Raw genomic sequence first — 17513 nt, 5'->3', positions numbered from 1 at the left:
GAAGCAAATTGATGGCTTCTGATAACATTTCAGCCATAATTGTTGTGTTTACCAAAACTTTTGTATAATGGTTGCAAATACTAATTTTGGAATATTTTGAAAGCACCTGTCAAATATTACTTAGCTTTTTTTTTTTATTTAATCTTATCTTATGATTAAATTAAATAATTAAGATTAATTAAATTAAAAAAATATATAAACAAATCTCGGAAAACAGAAACATCCATCCAGGCATTTTTATAATTTTTATACAAAACAAGAAAATTAGAAAGATTTTTAAATGCTCTTGGTTTTTTCGACTTACCAACAATGAGCATGGATAATCTGTGCTTTTCCAGTGGCATTTGCACACATAGCAATTGTAACTTGCTCTTTTCTCATCTTAAAACTTGGTGCTGGCATTTCTCTTTTAGTGGCTAGGGTTTTTCTCGGTAATGCTTTCAGTAATAAACCCATGTCATGAACATTATAAATGTTTTCTTTCTCTTAATATGCTATAACTTAAGAAAACCTACAAGCACACCACTGCCAATCCATCTGCAGAAAGTTTCTAGCCTTGAATATCTAGTTCACATATACCGTGTCTCAGTTTAAAGTTTTTCAGCCAACCTGTACTTGCCTTAAAATCTTCATTACATCTTAATTTTCTATTAAAATCAAATGCTTTTTCACACAACATTGAGTTAGACACTGGTTCACCTAAACCTTGCTTCTGAAGAAACCACAAATAAAATGCACTCTCTAAAGCGGTGTTTTCAGGTTTTGACATCGTCTGCCCAGACAGGCTCAAGGGGTAGAATTTTTTTTCAGCCTGGTCTGTGCTTGTTGACAGGAGAGACTGCTTCTACAGGGATGGGGTACACTTAAATAGAAATAGTGCAAAAATATTTGCTGATGCTATTGAGGCAGTGTTAGGTGGGTCGGAAAACTGCTAGGTTGGAGGGATTCACAGACTAAAAAGTTTACAGTGGCCACAGGCAGAAGCAAAAGTGATTCTTGCACTGCTTCTATTGGAATGAGCAGCAGCATGGAAAGCAAGGCAATGGAGATTTCCAGGACTGTTGGGAGACATAGTGGAACAAATAAATACATCGGCTGTGTTAGGGTAACTAAGAGTAGAAACAGGTGCATGTATACTTGCATGTACACCAATGCTAGGAGTATAGTTAATAAATTTGATGAGTTTGAAGTGCTAGTCAAGACATCAAAGGCAGATATTGTTGGGATATCAGAGACATGGTGTCACACAGACATAAGCAGTGCAGAATTGGAATTTGGAGAGTACAATATGTACAGAAAGGACAGACAGGACAGGAAGGGAGGTGGGGTTATGCTGTTAGTTGAGAAACACATAAAATCTAAGGAAGTGCATCTAATTGATGATGGTGGACAATGCAATGTTGAATCTGTTTGGTGTGACAAACACTGGGAAAGGAAAAATGAGAGTAGGTGTGTGTTATAGGCCTAACGAACCTGATGAATATAATAAGCAATTGTGCAGAGAAATAGAGTGGGCCAGTAAATCAGAATGTGTTATAATGGGGGATTTTAACTTTCCAGATATTGACTGGAACTTCTGGGTTGGTCAGTCACACACTAGCAAGACTTTTTTGGATTTATGGGATGACTGTTTTCTATAGCAGCATGCTCGCGAGGCAACCAGAGGGAGTAATACTCTTGATATGATTATCAGCAGTGATTATTCATGCATTAAGAATTTGCAGATAAAGGAACCACTGTGTCACTGTGATAACACTGTATTGATATGGCAATTACTTAAAGATGTAACTACTATCAAGATTAAATGGGAGGGCTTTTGCTTTCACAAAGGTTGACTACAGGGGTCTCAGACAGTTTTTAAATTCTGTACAGTGGGATCAACTGATGATGTTACCAATGGTGAAGTCTTCAGGGACTTAATCTTGGAGGCTACTAGGCTTTTCATTCCAACTAAGAAATACTGTTCAAGGTTCAGATCTAAATGGATGTCAGATGAATTAATGAGTCTCGTGGCAGAGAAGAAAAATATATGGGAGGCATATAAAGTATCAGGTGACAAAGAAGCCTACGGCAGATATAAGCTTATCTGTCAGGTCACAAAATAGGTTAGGCAGGCAAAGTTAGATTAAGAGAAATCTTTGGAAAATGATGCAAAGAAAAACAGCAAAGAGTTCTTTAATTATGTAAACTCTAGAAGGAAAGGGATGTATCAGATTGAACCACTTAGCATAGATGGGTTGACTATTGTTGATCGTGCTCAGGTAGCTAATAAACTGAATGAGTATTTTGCCTCTACATTCACACACGAGAAGTTATTCAATGAGGGGAATGCCAGAAGTTTATCAAACTAACAAGGAGCTAAGTGATTTTGTAATAACTGAGAAAAAAGAGGAGGAGAAATTGTTGTAGTTAAACATAAGGAAGGCACCTGGGGTGGGCGGAATCTATCCAGTTATATTAAAGGAGGCAGCAGAGGATGTAAGCAAACCCTTTGCCATAATTATGGAGCTTTCTTGGACTCATGGGATGTCCCCATGGACTGAAGGTGTGCAAGTGTTTCACCGATTCACAAAGGGGGTGGTTCAAAAGGTGACACAAGTAACTATAGATCTGTTAGTTTAACTTGTGTTCTGGCAAAAATAATGGAGTCACTGGTTCAAGGAGCATTGCAGGATCATCTAGACAAGACTGCAGTAATAGTTAAGACAAAGCATGGGTTTGTTAAAGGGAGGTCTTGTCTGAACAATTTGATTGGACACTACGGTGTTGTCACAAAGGAACTGAATGTCAAAAATAATTTTGATATCAAATAGAGTCAGTCCTCGTATAGCACGATAGTTTTGTTCCTAGAAACCCTCGTGCAATATAAACAACAGGCCCTCTGGGAAAAATGGGGTTAGGTGCCGACCACCCAAGATTGAACACGCATTTGTAACCAAAACATTACCAAACACAATAAATAATCGTAATAAAATACTTACATATTTTATTACGACTATTATGTAATAAAATATTGCTAATGCTTTTGCTTCTATCGTAAGCAAACTTGTTTTTTGTTTGATTTTCTATCCAAACAGATGACAGCCGTTCCATTTCTTCCAATTCTTTGTTTTCCAATTCTTGGATTTTAATTACACTTTGAGTTGTTCCTGCTATGAAAGTTGTTTTTATTTTCTCTGCATTCTTTGTAATTCTTGGCATTGCCTCATTTAGCTCATTAGCACGTGTAATATCACATAGTCTTTCATTTTGCTCAAAGCGTTTCACAATTTCATATTTTTTCTCTATTGACAGAGGTGGACTGGCGATAAGCCTTACCAGGGAAACCCCGGTAGGCTGGAGGCCAGTGTGATTTTGGCCATAAACCATAGTATGAGGCCATTATAAATTTCTCCGGGTAAGAATTTTTGACCCAGTCCGCCTCTGTTTATCGATATTGCTTTTCTTTTTCTCTCTGAATCTGCAGTGTCTTTACAAAGATGCTTCCTTTTCACACCATTTAAGTATTTTGCTCATTTTTAGGGAATAAAGCACAATTACAAAACGAGGAGGCACGCTTGATACACATAAACAAAGCTGCACGTGTGTAGCAACTGAATAAACAACACCATAAAGGCAGAGATACATTATTAATACCGCACATTTTACCAAAGCACATTTCTAGGGGTTACTACCATAAAACAATAAAAACAATTTCCAGTTGCGTTTCTGCTAGTGGAATCCGTTATAAACTGGTAGTAAACTCGATCTAATTGCATTTGCAATAATACTGATAGCTGGAATTGTGTGGGTTTTTACCTTATTATGGTGAAATGTGTTTCCCCTTCACTGATATAAAAAACATAAATACATTTTCAGAATCTTCTCTTCATTCCTATTGTGTTGCATTCGGTTGGGGTGATTCTGCATTCGACTGCCATTTCTTGTAAACATAAAGGCGAATCGTGCATAAGCGAATTCGGTTCGTGTTATATAAGATATCGTTCCCCTATTTATAAATCGTGTATGATCGAATTTGTGTAGTGTAAACACGTGTTATACTAGGACTAACTGTACTTGGATTTCAGGAAAGCTTTTGATACTGTTGCACATGGAAGACTGCTGTACTAATTGAGAGATATGGCATTAAGGGTAATTTGCTACAATGGATAAAGGGATTGTTGATTGGGAGATGGTAGAGAGTGGTATTCAATGGACACTTTTCTTCGTGGACAAATGTTATTAGTGGAGTGGGCCTATTGATGTTTTTTATATTCATCAATGATATTGATGAAGGTATATTAGCATTTTAGCACTAGCATTAGCAAAGGCACATGATGTAAGAAAGCAAGCTTATATAGCATCAGCCAAAAAAAAAAAAAAAAAAAAAAAACCACCCTTATTTCACCCATCCACTTGCTCCAAATGTTTGTCAAGGTCTGCCTTGAATCTATTTAAGCTATCAACTTCTACAACGACAGATGCAAGTTAGTTCCAGCAATCAACCACCCGCTGGCTAAAGGCAAACTTCCGCACATCTATCCTACAACCGTCTTTCCTCAATTTGAATTTATGCCCCCCTCTCAGGTGATTATCCTGAGCAAGAGGAAGAATCCCATCAGCATTGAGCATGCTCAAACCATTCAAGGCTTTATACACCTCAGTGAGATCACCTCACACGTGCCTGGTCTCCAGATGTTGCAACTTACAGAATATAAGCCTCTCTTAGTAAGAGAACACTTTTGTTCCATTCGCTAATCTTTTTGCCCTTCTCTGTACTCATTCCAACAACTCTACATCCTTCTTAAAATGAGGCCTCCAGACCTGTATACAGTACTCAAAATGTGGCCTGACCATTGGCTTATAAGGGGATAATCACTTCCTTATCCCTGCTAGAAAAATTCCTGTATATCATTGACAAGACACCATGAGCTACTCTTGCAGACCGTCTGCACTGCTCAGAAAACTTCATATCTGCCTGTACAATTACCCCCCCGGTCCTTTTCATTCTCTACCACTGTCGGTGTGGTACCACAGAGTTGATACATTACTCTGGGATTACTGCTTCCCATATGTAGTACTTTACATTTGTCAATGTTAAGCTTCATTGCCACCTCTCAGCCCATCTGCTCAACTTTTCTAGATCCTGTTGCAGCAGTGTAGTGTCATTAACAACCCTGCCAATCTTTGTATTGTCTGCAAACTTGGACATTAAGCCTGATATACCACCATCGATATCATTTAAAAATACAGAAAACAACAATGAATCCAACACTGAACCCTGAGGGACTCCACTAATAACATTAATCCATGAAGAGCAGTGTCCATCAATTACCACTCTGTCTTCTCCCACTCAACCATCCCTTTATCTATAGCAGCAATTTGCCTCCAATGCCATGCTGCTTAATTTGTGCAGTAGTCTTTCATGCGCAACATTGTTGAAGGCCTTTCTAAGATTCAAATATGTGATATCAAAGTTATTCCATTCATCCAGTTCCTTTGTGACCACATCATAGTATCCAATCAAATTGGTCAAACAAGACTTCCTCTTAACAAACCCATGCTGTGTCCAAGCTATAACTGAAGTCTTGCCTAGATCATCCTGCAATGCTTCTTTAACCAGTGCCTCCATTAATTTCGCTGGAACAGAAGTTAAACTAACAGGTCTTTAATTACCTGTGTCTCACTTTGATTGTCCTTTGTGAATTGGAGACACATTTGCACATCTCCAGTCCATGGGTACCTCCCCTGAGTCCAGGGAAGTTCTCATAATTATGGCTAAGGGTTTGCTTAATTCCTTTGTCACCTCCTTTAATATAACTGGATAGATTTCATCCATCCTAGGTGCCTTTCTTATGTTTATCTTAAACAATTTCTGCTCCACTATACCCTCAGTTATTACAAGATTATCTAGCTTACTGCCAGAGTTTAATACACCTCTGGCATTCCCCTCCCTGAATAACTCCTTGTGTGAATGTAGATGCAAAATATTCATTTAGTTTGTTAGCTGCTTGTGCAGGATCATCAACAGTTGAACCATCGATATTAAGTGGACCAATCTGATTCATCCCCGTCCTTCTAGAGTTTACGTAAATAAAGAACTCTTTGCTGTTTTTCTTTGCATTCTTTGCCAAAGATTTCTCATAATCTGCCTTCGCCTGCTTAACCTCCTTTGTAACGAGGTCACAGACCAGCTTATGTCTATCATAGGCTTCTGTGTCGCCTATTATTTTATATGTATCCCATGAAATTTTTTCTCTGTCACATGTCTAATTATTTCATGTAACATCCATTTAGGCCTAAATCTTGAACAGTATTTCTTAGTTGGTATGAAAAGCTTAGTAGCTTGCAAGATTAATTCTTTGAATGCATACCAGTTTGAATTTGCTGTGGGTAACATCATCAGTTGGTCCCACCGTATAGAATTTAAATACTGTCTCAGACCATCGTAGTCGCCTTTACGAAAGCAAAAACCATTCCCTTTACCCCTGATGGTAGTTACCTCTTTGAGTAAATCCCACTTCAGCACACCGTGGTCACTGCCACCTAGTGGTTCCTTTATCTTCAGATTCTTAATGCATGAAGAATCACTACTGATAATCAGATCAATAGTATTTCTCCCTCTAGTTGCCTCTTGAACATGCTGCTGTAGAAAACAATCATCCAATAAATCCACAAAAGCCTTGCTAGTGTGTGAGTGACCAACCCACAAATTGCAGTCAATCTCTGGAAAAAATTAAAATCCCCCATTATAAGACACTCTGATTTACTGGCCCACTCTATTTCTCTGCACAATTGCTCATTATATTCATCAGATTCATTAGGCCTATAACTCACACCTACTCTCATTTTTTCCTTCCCCAGTGCTTATGTCACACCAAGCAGACTCAATATTGCATTGTCCACCCACCTCAATTGGATGCACTTACTTAGATTTTATGTGTATCCTAACTAACAGCATAACCCCTCCTCCCTTCCTGTCCTGTCTATCTTTTCTGTTCACATTGTACTCCCCAAATTCCAGTTCTGCATCTTATGTCTGTGCGACACCATGTCTTTGATATCCCAACAATATCTGCCTTTGATGTCTTGACTAGCACTTCAAACTCATCAAATTTATTAACTATACTCCTGGCATTGGTGTACATGCAAGTATACATGCACCTGTTTCTACTCTTAGTTACCCTAACACAGCCAATGTATTTATTTGTTCCTAACCATGCCTTGATAGCATCAGCAAATCCCCGTAGAAGCAGTCTCTCCTGTTCACAAGCACAGACCAGGCTGAGAAAAATTCTACCCATCAGCCTTGCACAATCTCTGCAGGGCCGAATTGATCGACAAGGCTCTCATCATATACTCTCTCCTATCGTGTCTGGGCAGAATTGCAGACACTTTCAAATTCAGCCCTAACTCACGGCTTTTTTTCAGCATTGTCTTGTACTTGTTAAGTAATTCTGCCGGTCTCCTACTCTTAATATCATTAGTGCCATCGTGTACAACAATATCACCGTTTGTGCCCTTAAAGGAAGATATCTGCCCTACAACGTCATCAACCTTTGCCACTTGCAGACATACCCTGGTCCTGTTCTATCTATCCTTTTTGCACAATATGTTTCCCGTTTCCCTGACAATAGAGTCACCTACAACAACTAGTTCCTTTGGGACCAGTGCATTCTGCCTTGGGGGTTGCCGCTGTTTTGCGTGAAGTTCAAGTGCAAGCTCTGGCATTGATGTGTGCAGCTGAGAGCTTGATGATGATGGGCCCCTCCGTAGACAGGTGGGCAGGAGCAGCAGTGCGTAGCACACGCTTCTTGATTAGACCGGGGTTCGAGCCCGTGATCACCAAATACGGAGGATGCAGAATGGTCGGGAAATGACCACCGCATATCCCCGGAGCAATATGGCCTTAGTTGCTAATGCTCCTAAAAAACCAAATAACAACAACAACGAGAGCTTGATGGGCCCCTCAATTTAAATCCTTTGAGGGCATCCACCCTGTCCTTCAAACTCTGATATAAGCCCATAATAATGCCGAGTTGGTGCCTGATTTCCTCGCACTCCTTACATCGCGCACACACAAAGACATTCCTCTTGGCAATATCATGTCCCATTTTTGATTGCTCCACAAACATCAAACAAGCAGTGCATTTCAATAGACTGTGATTCAGAGGACAACTGCCCCTTTGAATTCTCCCCTGAGCCACAGCACTTCCACTAGTTTGAGCCTTTTGCTTTGCTGCTCTGGTCTGAGTCATGATTTCTGTTCAAGTTCAATAAAATTGCAATACAAAATATAACCCTAAACCTATATCTCAATGCAGTTATAACACTATATATATATGTATTTCAGTATCGAATATTATCTCCGAGTTACGTTATATGACTTTCTTATCCCCTGTCAACTTATGTGTATTAATTTATGATGTTACGTTTGTAAAAACTAGGTCGCTATATTTATTTAGTTAAAAAAGTACAATTCAATTGACAATGAAATTTAATAAGATTAATAGATTTTACTGATTAATTGATATTACAATGATACTACAAAATGGAAAGGTCTGCCATCTTAGTGGAACCAAAGTGATTGTTCATCTGTTCAAGACATTTCATTGGTTTAGTTTTGCTGTAAACCTTGAAAAATGTTTATCAGAAATGAGTCACCATTAACACATTTGATGTTATATTTCAGTGAATCCATACTGATCAGTGGATCAGTTTCAGAATAGGCACCTTCCAAGCTGTGGCTACTGTTTTTATTAGTGATGAAACAATGTGAAAAGTTCTTTCTTTTCTCAAAGACGATAATTTTTTAAATTTAATTTAAATTTTTTCTATTATAACCTGAGTTCTGGCTTTTTAGTAAAAGTTCTTATCAAAAATTAATTTTTCATTTATTTTTTATATAAAAAACATGTTTTTTTTTAAGAAATAAATATAGCCACTCCCTGATTAACGTAAGGGTTGCCTTCCGTGGAACTCTACATATGTCGGAATTTCCCCCAATGCTTGTGCAGCCCTCGCAACTGTGTGCGTTGAATTGATTGAATCAAAAAAGAAATGTTCAACGAACATGTGAATTTTTCTTTTCATCACAGATTTCTTTGTAGCAAGCAAGCATATCATTCACTCTTCTGTTAACTTTTAAGAATCGTTCGCTGTCAGGATCTATTTTCTCAAACCTCGCCATTGCCGATGCAATTTCACGAAATGCCATTGCCATCCCTCTGGTGATGAAACGTCTCGGCTCCTCATTTGGTTCATCTTGAGCTTCATCAACATTTTCTTCTGTTACTATCACTGCCGGCAAATCAATAAGTTCTTTGTTAGATAATTCCTTCTCTTCTTCCTCTATTAACTCCTCCTTGTCTTTAGAAACAACCTCCAATTGAAGTAGCTCCTCAACCTTTACAATCTTACCTGTAACCTCTTCATATGATTCGTCTTTTTCAAACCCTTCGAAGCCTTTTACGTTCCATGGGCATATTTTCTTCCATGTGCTATTTAAACAACTTTTAGTAATTTCCGCTCAGGCCTTATTAATGTTTAAGATGGCATGGTAAATATTGTAAGATTTACAAAAGTATCTTAACATAAAATTTTTCTAACCTACTGCAGACAATGCCTGAGCAAATGTTGTGCATAAATAGTATGCTTTTAAATTCGAAATAACACCCTGATCTATAGGTTGTGAGTGAAGTTGTGTTTGGTGGTAGAAATATGACTCTCACATTCAAATTGAAGTCATCTAGATGTGTAGGATGTCCAGGAATTTTTTCCAACACATCACAAAATTTCTCTGCAGCTGCAGAATCGGGCAGTGCCGATTCTCCAGCTGCAAAGTTTAATGTTTTGGAAACCAGCGCAATGCTTGAACTATTAAACCACCCATTGCTTGCCAGGAACTTGGCTTTGAGTTCGCCGTACTTATCCTTAATATCTTCATAAATACTTATTGCTTTTGCTTGAATGGCTATTGGACTCAAGAGCACTTGCTTCTGAGTATGATTTTCCATCGATATTATTAATAGCTGTTCCATATTCAATATGGCACCCGAACACTGTTTTGTAAGCACTGTTGATCTTAAGTGTGTTGATCCTTTAACATGTTCTTTTATACCCGCACTGTCCTTTAAAATAGTATTCACTGTTGAAGCAGCGAGACCTAATTCCCATGAAATAGATGACAAACTTTGTTCTGCTTCGTACTTCTTAATCATTTTTCATCTTCATTTCTAAATCAATTTTGTTTCGTTTGCTGATACTAGCACCACTTGCACTTTCCGTTGGTCCCTTTACCTTCATCATGGTAATACATAAATAGGATTGAAGAGAAGTTTCTGAAATTTTGTTTTTTATATGATTGAAGATTTCAGTTATCGGTATTATCGTAAATGCAATAAGATTGAGTTTACTACCCATTTATAATAGATTCCACTAACAGAAAAGCCCAATAAACCAGAAAGTGTAAATTGTTTTTATTGTTTTTTGGTTGTGACCTCCAGAAATATGCTTTAGAAAAATATCACAAAGGCTTTCAAAATTGATTCTTATAATGGGAACATATGATAATGATGAAAGGGTAGCGCAATTTCCATTATAAGACTGACCTTTTAGAGAGGTAAATAGCTTAGTAATATAGTGAAATTTTTAACTTCCAAGGATTTGGGACCAATTACAAAAAAACAAAACAAAAAACAACCCAATATGTTATTGGGTTAACATTATGATATTTTCACAATACCTCCATTGATCCCTACAGATGCAAAATACGTTTCCATGTTTTTTTTCAGTTTGCACCAGCCGGCAAAAACCTACGTAAAGTCAAATTTGCTTAATTCGAGATTTAAGTCGGGGAGTTCCTGTATAGCCCATACAATAAATGATGTAATTTGAGCACACTAATGGGACAGTTAACTTTCACATTTATCAAACGTTATCATGTCACCCACAAGATTAATCTCATATAAGAGCTGTCTTCCTTTGTCACTTTCAATTTATCTTATGCCATACTCTTGTCTGTTTGATTTTGCCTTTTTTGAATTATTTTCAGTGTCTTTGATATTGTAAATTCTTAAAAGAAGTAAATGAATAAGAAGTAAAAAGAATATTTATGTTGCTATTAATTTTTACTAAAACTGCACTGTAACTGATTTAGGGTACTGTACCTTATTTTGTATAAACTGTTATTTCCATAGATTCATGGATTTGTAGTACCTGTAAAAGATATCAAGCACCTAAACATATCTTTTCCTATTCCTGATTTGCAACCTTATTACAGAGAAAGTGTAAGTGTGAAGCACTATATTGAACTTTTATTATGGTCATTTTGAAATGTCTTCTTTTTAATTTAAGTATTACTGTCATTACATTAGAGGCTTTTTTTTATTTAACTTTTTTATTGTTTTTGTTATTATTATCTTAATATTACACTATTTAAGAAACATGGAAGAAATAATGTATGGTAGTCAGAAACAGAATTCTTGATAATTATCTTCAATGTCAACAAAATACTTGGATAAATATTTACTACATCATAAAATGTATTCATTAAAATAAAAGTACCATTTGCAGTAAAAGCAAAATTCATAAAACCACGTAGAAATTAAAGAAATAAATGATTATAAATAATGCATAATCAGTAGTTTTTGGTATTTAGATTGCTCTTGCTCGCTCTCTCTCTCTCTCTCTCTCTCTCTCTCTCTCTCTCTCTCTCTGTATAAAGCCTCTTATGTTATAATGATGATTCCATTACTTCAGATACATGCTCTAATGGTGGGCTTATAAATTACATGACTAAACATTAATAATTATGCTTCACCTCCTCAATTGTTTCTCCAGAAAGTGTGGGGGGATAGGCATAGAAACATAAATAATCATTACCTCCTTCATAAACTAGATGATTATGGGGGAAATAAATGGTGTAGACAGGAAGATGGGGTTACAGCCATTTCATATTTAATGATATTCTGATTGTATGCTGCATTCATGGGATTTTCTATGACCCTTCATATAATATAAGAATTGAAGGGCAATCTGACACCAGGTGACATGAGAAAGAAAGGAATTATGAAAGATAGAACACTACTCTGTGATATTTGGAGTAAACACTTTATTGAAGAGTGAATAGTACAAAACTATATATAGGACAGGTAAACAAGACTGAAGTAAAGAAAATAGAGTAAAGTAAGTGAGAATGTAAGTGTGGGGAAAGCTTAGCATGCATTATGGACAATGTTACAGCCTTCAACAGTAGATTTTGGAGATTTTTGGTATAGGAAGAAAATAGAATATGGCGTAATTTACCTCCAGAGATGCAGGTAAACACTTAAATCAACAAACAACACTTAAACAACACGAGGATTTCTAGGAAATCCTCGTGCTGTACTATCACTGACTGTATAAACAACTATCGTGCTATACGAGGACTGACTGGCTAGTATAAACATTTCAAATGCTGAAGAACCTCAATGCATGATGAAATCCCAGGATGCCCAGCAACTGTTGTAACAGGAGAAAATCTTCCAAAAATTTAGGCATTAATTTCCTGTATTATCCTGAAGATCCTGTATAGTTTCAAAGAACTAGCTGTGAACTCCAAATTAGTGTAGGGTCTGTGAACATCATCCATCAACAGTTACATATATTACTAAAGTGTCTGCTTGATGGGTTCCCAGACTTCCGATCCCTTATCAGAAGAAGGAAAGGACACAATGTGCACATGAAATGTTGTCTGTGTGCCAGAAAAAGCAAGAGGAACTTTTTTCATGGCTGGTCACTATGGATGAAACTTGGATCCATCACTATGATCCCAAAACTAAACAAATGTCAAAACGATTGAAGCTTGCAGAATCACCACCTCCCAAAAAGGGCAAAGGTGCAACCAAGTGCTGGCAAGGTGATTCTGTCAGTTTTTTGGGATCAACATGGTGTAATACTAACAGATTACCTTCAAAAGGGATGTACTGTTGATGGTGAAGTATTATTCCAATTTCCTCATAAAGTACACGCTGCTATAAGAGAAAAAAGATGGAGAAAGCTGTCAAAAGGTGTGCATTGCCTGCCCCATGATGATGCACATGCTGCATTGAGTATGCCTATGAATGTGGGTTTGAAATATTGGTGCATCCTGTTTATTCCCCTGACCTTGCACTCTCAGATTTCTTGCCCTGAAGTCCTTTTCTTGTGGAAAACTTTGCTGCTGATTACAAAATGATTTCTGCTGCTGAGTCTTGGTTTGAAGGTCAATCCAAGGACTTCTACAAAATTGGCCTGTGAAGGTGTATTGAGGTGTTGGAAAAATGTGGTGTTTTTTGTATGGTGACTATTTTCAAAAAGTGTAATATGTGGTGTTTGTTTCACCCTTAGTCACAGTTATTTCTGGATGAATACCAAAATCTTTTTTTGAACCCCCCCCCCTTCAACACCATAGGTATGGGAATCAAGTTATATCTGGGAGCTGAATGATTTTGTGATAACTGAGAAGAAAGCAGAAAAGAAATTGTTGAAGCTAAAAGTAAAAATACATCTTGGGCTGTTGGACCATCCACTTATACTGAAAAAGCAGCCAAAGAGGTAAGCAGGCCTTTCACCATAATTATAAGAGCATAGATTCAAGGGGTACCCTTATTGATGGGATCAACGCACGAATCAAAGGCAGGGTGAGAGGGCAACGTGAGTAATTCAGACCTATAAGCTTCATCTGAGTTCCTTGGGAAAATAATGGAGTCAATGATTAAACATCATTGTAGGATCATCTTGACAGGAATGGAGTTATATGGAAATCATAGCAAGGATTTGTAAATTGGGAGATCTTGTCTGATTAGTTACTGTGATGCAGTAACAAAGGAACTGGCTGCAAAAAATAATTTTGATGTCTTGTACTTAGATTTCAGTAGAACTTTTGACACCATTCTACATGAAAAAAACTAGAGGAGTATGGGGCATTAGGGCAAGTTACTGCTGCGGATGAAGGGGTGGGTGAATGGCAGAAGTCAGAGGGCAGTTATAAATGGGCACTGGTCTTCTTGGTCTTATTTTATTAGTAGAGTCCCTCAGTGTTCAATGCTTGGTTCCTTACTGTTTTAAGTGTTAAGACATTGATGAAGGAATAAGCTTATTGTCTAAATTTTCAGATAATACAAAGATTGGCTAATGGCAAGAATCAAGGAGGCATACTACTGCAACAAGACCAAAAAAAAAATAATAATAAATAATAAAAAAAGAATTTAGGCAGTGGACACTGAAAACTGGTAGTTAATGTTTAACATTGATAAATTAAGTCACTGCATATAGGCAGCAGTAATCCTAGAATAACATATCATTTAGGTGGTGAGAATGAAAGAGATCTAGCAGTAACACTGTTCAACAAAAAAATTCTTTGAATTTGTTTCCTTTCTTAAAATAGGCAAACTTTACTTATTTTTGGTCGAGAAAAACGAATATGACTTCAGAAATTTTTTATTAGCTCTAGTTTTTGAGATACAGTACTTTTGCTATTGTCTAAGAATATAGTAATTTCAGTAGTAGTCAGAGTGAAAAGTAATATTAAAACAATCTCATATTTACATTTCCTTGATACAACATAAATTACAGTTGTTTTTAATTAAAAAGTAAAAAAACAAGAACACAACAAAACTGCACAGGAACCAAAATTACTTTCAAAATGTGTCCTATTCGTGATAGCACCTTCTTTTTGCTTGTCGCTTGTATTTCACTTCTGGGGCATTTCTTGTTACTGGCCAACAGTATTCAGCAAGTATAGAAGCATTCCACCTACCCTGATATCTTTCTGTTGCTGAAATGTCTTGATGGAATCACTCACTGCATAACAGTTGTCAGGGAAGAAGTCCAGATGAGAGCCGAGGAAGTGGATTTTCAGTGACATGTTGCAGCCTAATTGATGATGCTTTTCTAGAAGGTTGTTCACAGTCTCAACGTAGTTACCATCTCTTCAGTTTCCCAGGAAGTCATGCACAACACATTTAAAGGCTTCCCAAGCTGCGTTCTCATTACCCTGGAGGACTTGCTCAAAGTTTTCATCCTTTAAAAGTTCATGAATTTGCGGACCAAGAAAGATTCCTTCCTTAACCTTAGCATCACTCAACAGTGGAAATTGTCCTCTCAGGTACTTGAAAACTTCTCCATCCTGGTTCATCCCCTTAACAAAGTTCTTCATGAGTCCCAGTGTGATGTGTAAAGGGGGCAGAAGAATTTTTCTTTGATAAACCAGAGGATTGTGCTGGATATTATTTCTCCAGAGTGCAGATTTTCCCTTATAGGCAAGATTTTTCTCTTGTAGTGTGAGGACCTAGTTCAACTATCCCACTCACACAGAAAACAGCAGTTTTTTTGTTTTTTTTTTTATGTAAACCCCAAACACGAGAGGTATTAAAACCTATAGTACTTAGTACCGTGCTTTGGTTGGAAGTTGAGAAGATGAAAGAAGATATTTGTTGACATTGGACTTGAACTTCTGTAGACTGTAATTTTCAGGAAATACGTATGAAGGAAGGTTGTTCCAGAACACGGCAGTTGAATGAATAAACGAGGAAGATGAAAAGTTGGTTCTGTGAGTTTGAAGTTGGACAGTAAATGGATGTTGGCTGGTGGTGGCAAGTTCGGACTATTTTGAAAGAGAGAGTGGGAATTATAGAAGCCAATTCAGAACAACAGGGCCCATGGAAGTATCTGTAGAAAAGGCATGCAGCAGAAACAGTACGTCTATGAGAAAAGTAGAACATTAATGCTTGTTCTACTTTTCTTGTGTTAAATCTTCTTGTGTATGGGAGGGGGCATTGTCAAGGCCACATTATGTCAAGGATCTGGGTATATTCTTACCATATGTACTCCATATTCAAAAATTTCATTACTTCATACAGCATGTCCCCCCCCCACATTCTCTTACTATTGAATACACCATGAATTGTCAAATTAATAGAGTAAGCTTACCTGCTAAAAAGATCTAAACCTCCCAAACACTTCCTAGTTCATCTCACAAATATATGTTGTCTCAATTCTAATCTCAACGATGTCCATTTCCACTTGCAGTCTGCCAAACCCCATGTACTTTTTCTGACAGAATCTCAGTTATCGGTTGATTCAACTACTGCTCATCTCAGTTGCCCAAATTATTCGCTGTATGATTCCTTTCGGCCCAAAGGTGGTACTTGTGCATATGTCCATTCTGATATTCCCTATCAGAGACTTGGTAATTTGAAATCTCCTCTTTTCAATCTTCTCTGGCTTAAAAGTCTCTCTACCTCATTGTGTAAAATTCATCTGTTGTCTCTACTGTTCTCCCAACTCCACTAATCACTTGGAGCTCTTTGACTTCCTCTCTTTGCAACTTGACTTTCTCCAGTCCAACTTTCCTAACAGTGAAGTAATTTTCCTTGTTGATTTTTATGTTCACAACTCCAGTTGGCTTCCGTTTTCTAGTCACACCGACCCAGCTGGTCGAGATGCTGAGGCTTTTGCAATTACTAATGACCTTGTGTAGATTGTTCATTTACCTACAAGGATACCGGAGAATCCTAACCATACAGCCACCACGCTTGATCTTTTCTTAAAAACAACCTTCTAAGTACACGGTCGAAGTGAGTGGTCCTATAGCCACCTCAAATCACAACTTGGTGATTGTCTCTTCTCCAATGGAGCCATTATCTCATGGCTATTCCCAACCTCGTATTGTTTGGCACTACAAGAATGCAAAATGGAATGACCTGCGAGATTTCTTTTCTTCTTTTCCTTGATCGGACTACTGTTTCAAAACTTGTGATGTCAACGTTTGCTTAGATCGTGTCAGTGAAATTATTCTTGTAGGAATGGAATCCTTTATTCCACACTGCACTTTAAAATCTCGTCCTTTATCTAAACCTTGTTTTTCCAATAAATATGCTAAGGCTGTTCATGAGAAGAATGTTGCATATCGTGTTTGGCTTGTTTCTAATTCTTCAGTTTCATTTTCTGTCTACACCAAAGGTCGCAACGATTGTAAAGCAGTTGTTAATCAGTCCAAACTAGATTTTGAACAGACTAAGAGTAGAAAACTTGCTTGTTGTCCTGATGGTAGCCAATCATTCTGATCTCTTGCCAAAGCTATTGGACACAACTTTTGCCCTTCTCTGCTCCCACCTCTGTCAAAAATAGATGGTTCTGTTGTCATTTCAGCCAAGGATAAAGCTGAACTGTTGGCATCCCATTTTTCTTCTAACTCATAAATTAATGATCCTGGTAAAACACCTCCCACCATTCCCAACATACTCCATTCAATGCCTCCTGTGGTCTTCCATCAAAAGGATGTCAAAAGGAATTTGACGAATCTTGATGCAAAGAAAGCTCCAGGTTCTGATGGTATTTCTCCACTTGTTCTCAAAACCTGTGTTCCTGAACTTACTCCTGTTCTTTGCTGCCTTCTTTCACTTTCTTATTCCAAAGGTGTTTTTCCTTCTGCTTGGAAATTTGCTCATATCCAGCCAGTTCCTAAGAAGGGTGACAAATTCCTCCCATCCAATTATCGTCCTATTGCAATT

At 37.5% G+C, this 17513-nt stretch overlaps 1 protein-coding gene across 2 annotated transcripts in view; it reads left to right on the top strand.

Annotated features, from left to right (window-relative positions):
- The window catches only part of Ide (Insulin degrading metalloproteinase), a 692915-nt gene that overhangs the window by 151156 nt on the left and 524246 nt on the right, over window positions 1-17513 (top strand). For both annotated transcript variants that reach the window (XM_090384737.1, XM_090384738.1), the window contains exon 9: window positions 11178-11267. In XM_090384737.1, coding sequence (XP_090240863.1) covers window positions 11178-11267 — 90 coding nt within the window. The remainder of the gene's footprint in view (window positions 1-11177; window positions 11268-17513) is intronic.

This window comes from Mastigoproctus giganteus, chromosome 11 (assembly GCF_048544385.1).
Source record: "Mastigoproctus giganteus isolate SK-2022 chromosome 11, ASM4854438v1, whole genome shotgun sequence".
NCBI classification, from domain to species: Eukaryota; Metazoa; Arthropoda; class Arachnida; order Uropygi; family Thelyphonidae; genus Mastigoproctus; species Mastigoproctus giganteus.
The sequence above is the reverse complement of the archived record's forward strand: the minus strand, read 5'-3'. Positions and strand labels throughout refer to the sequence as shown.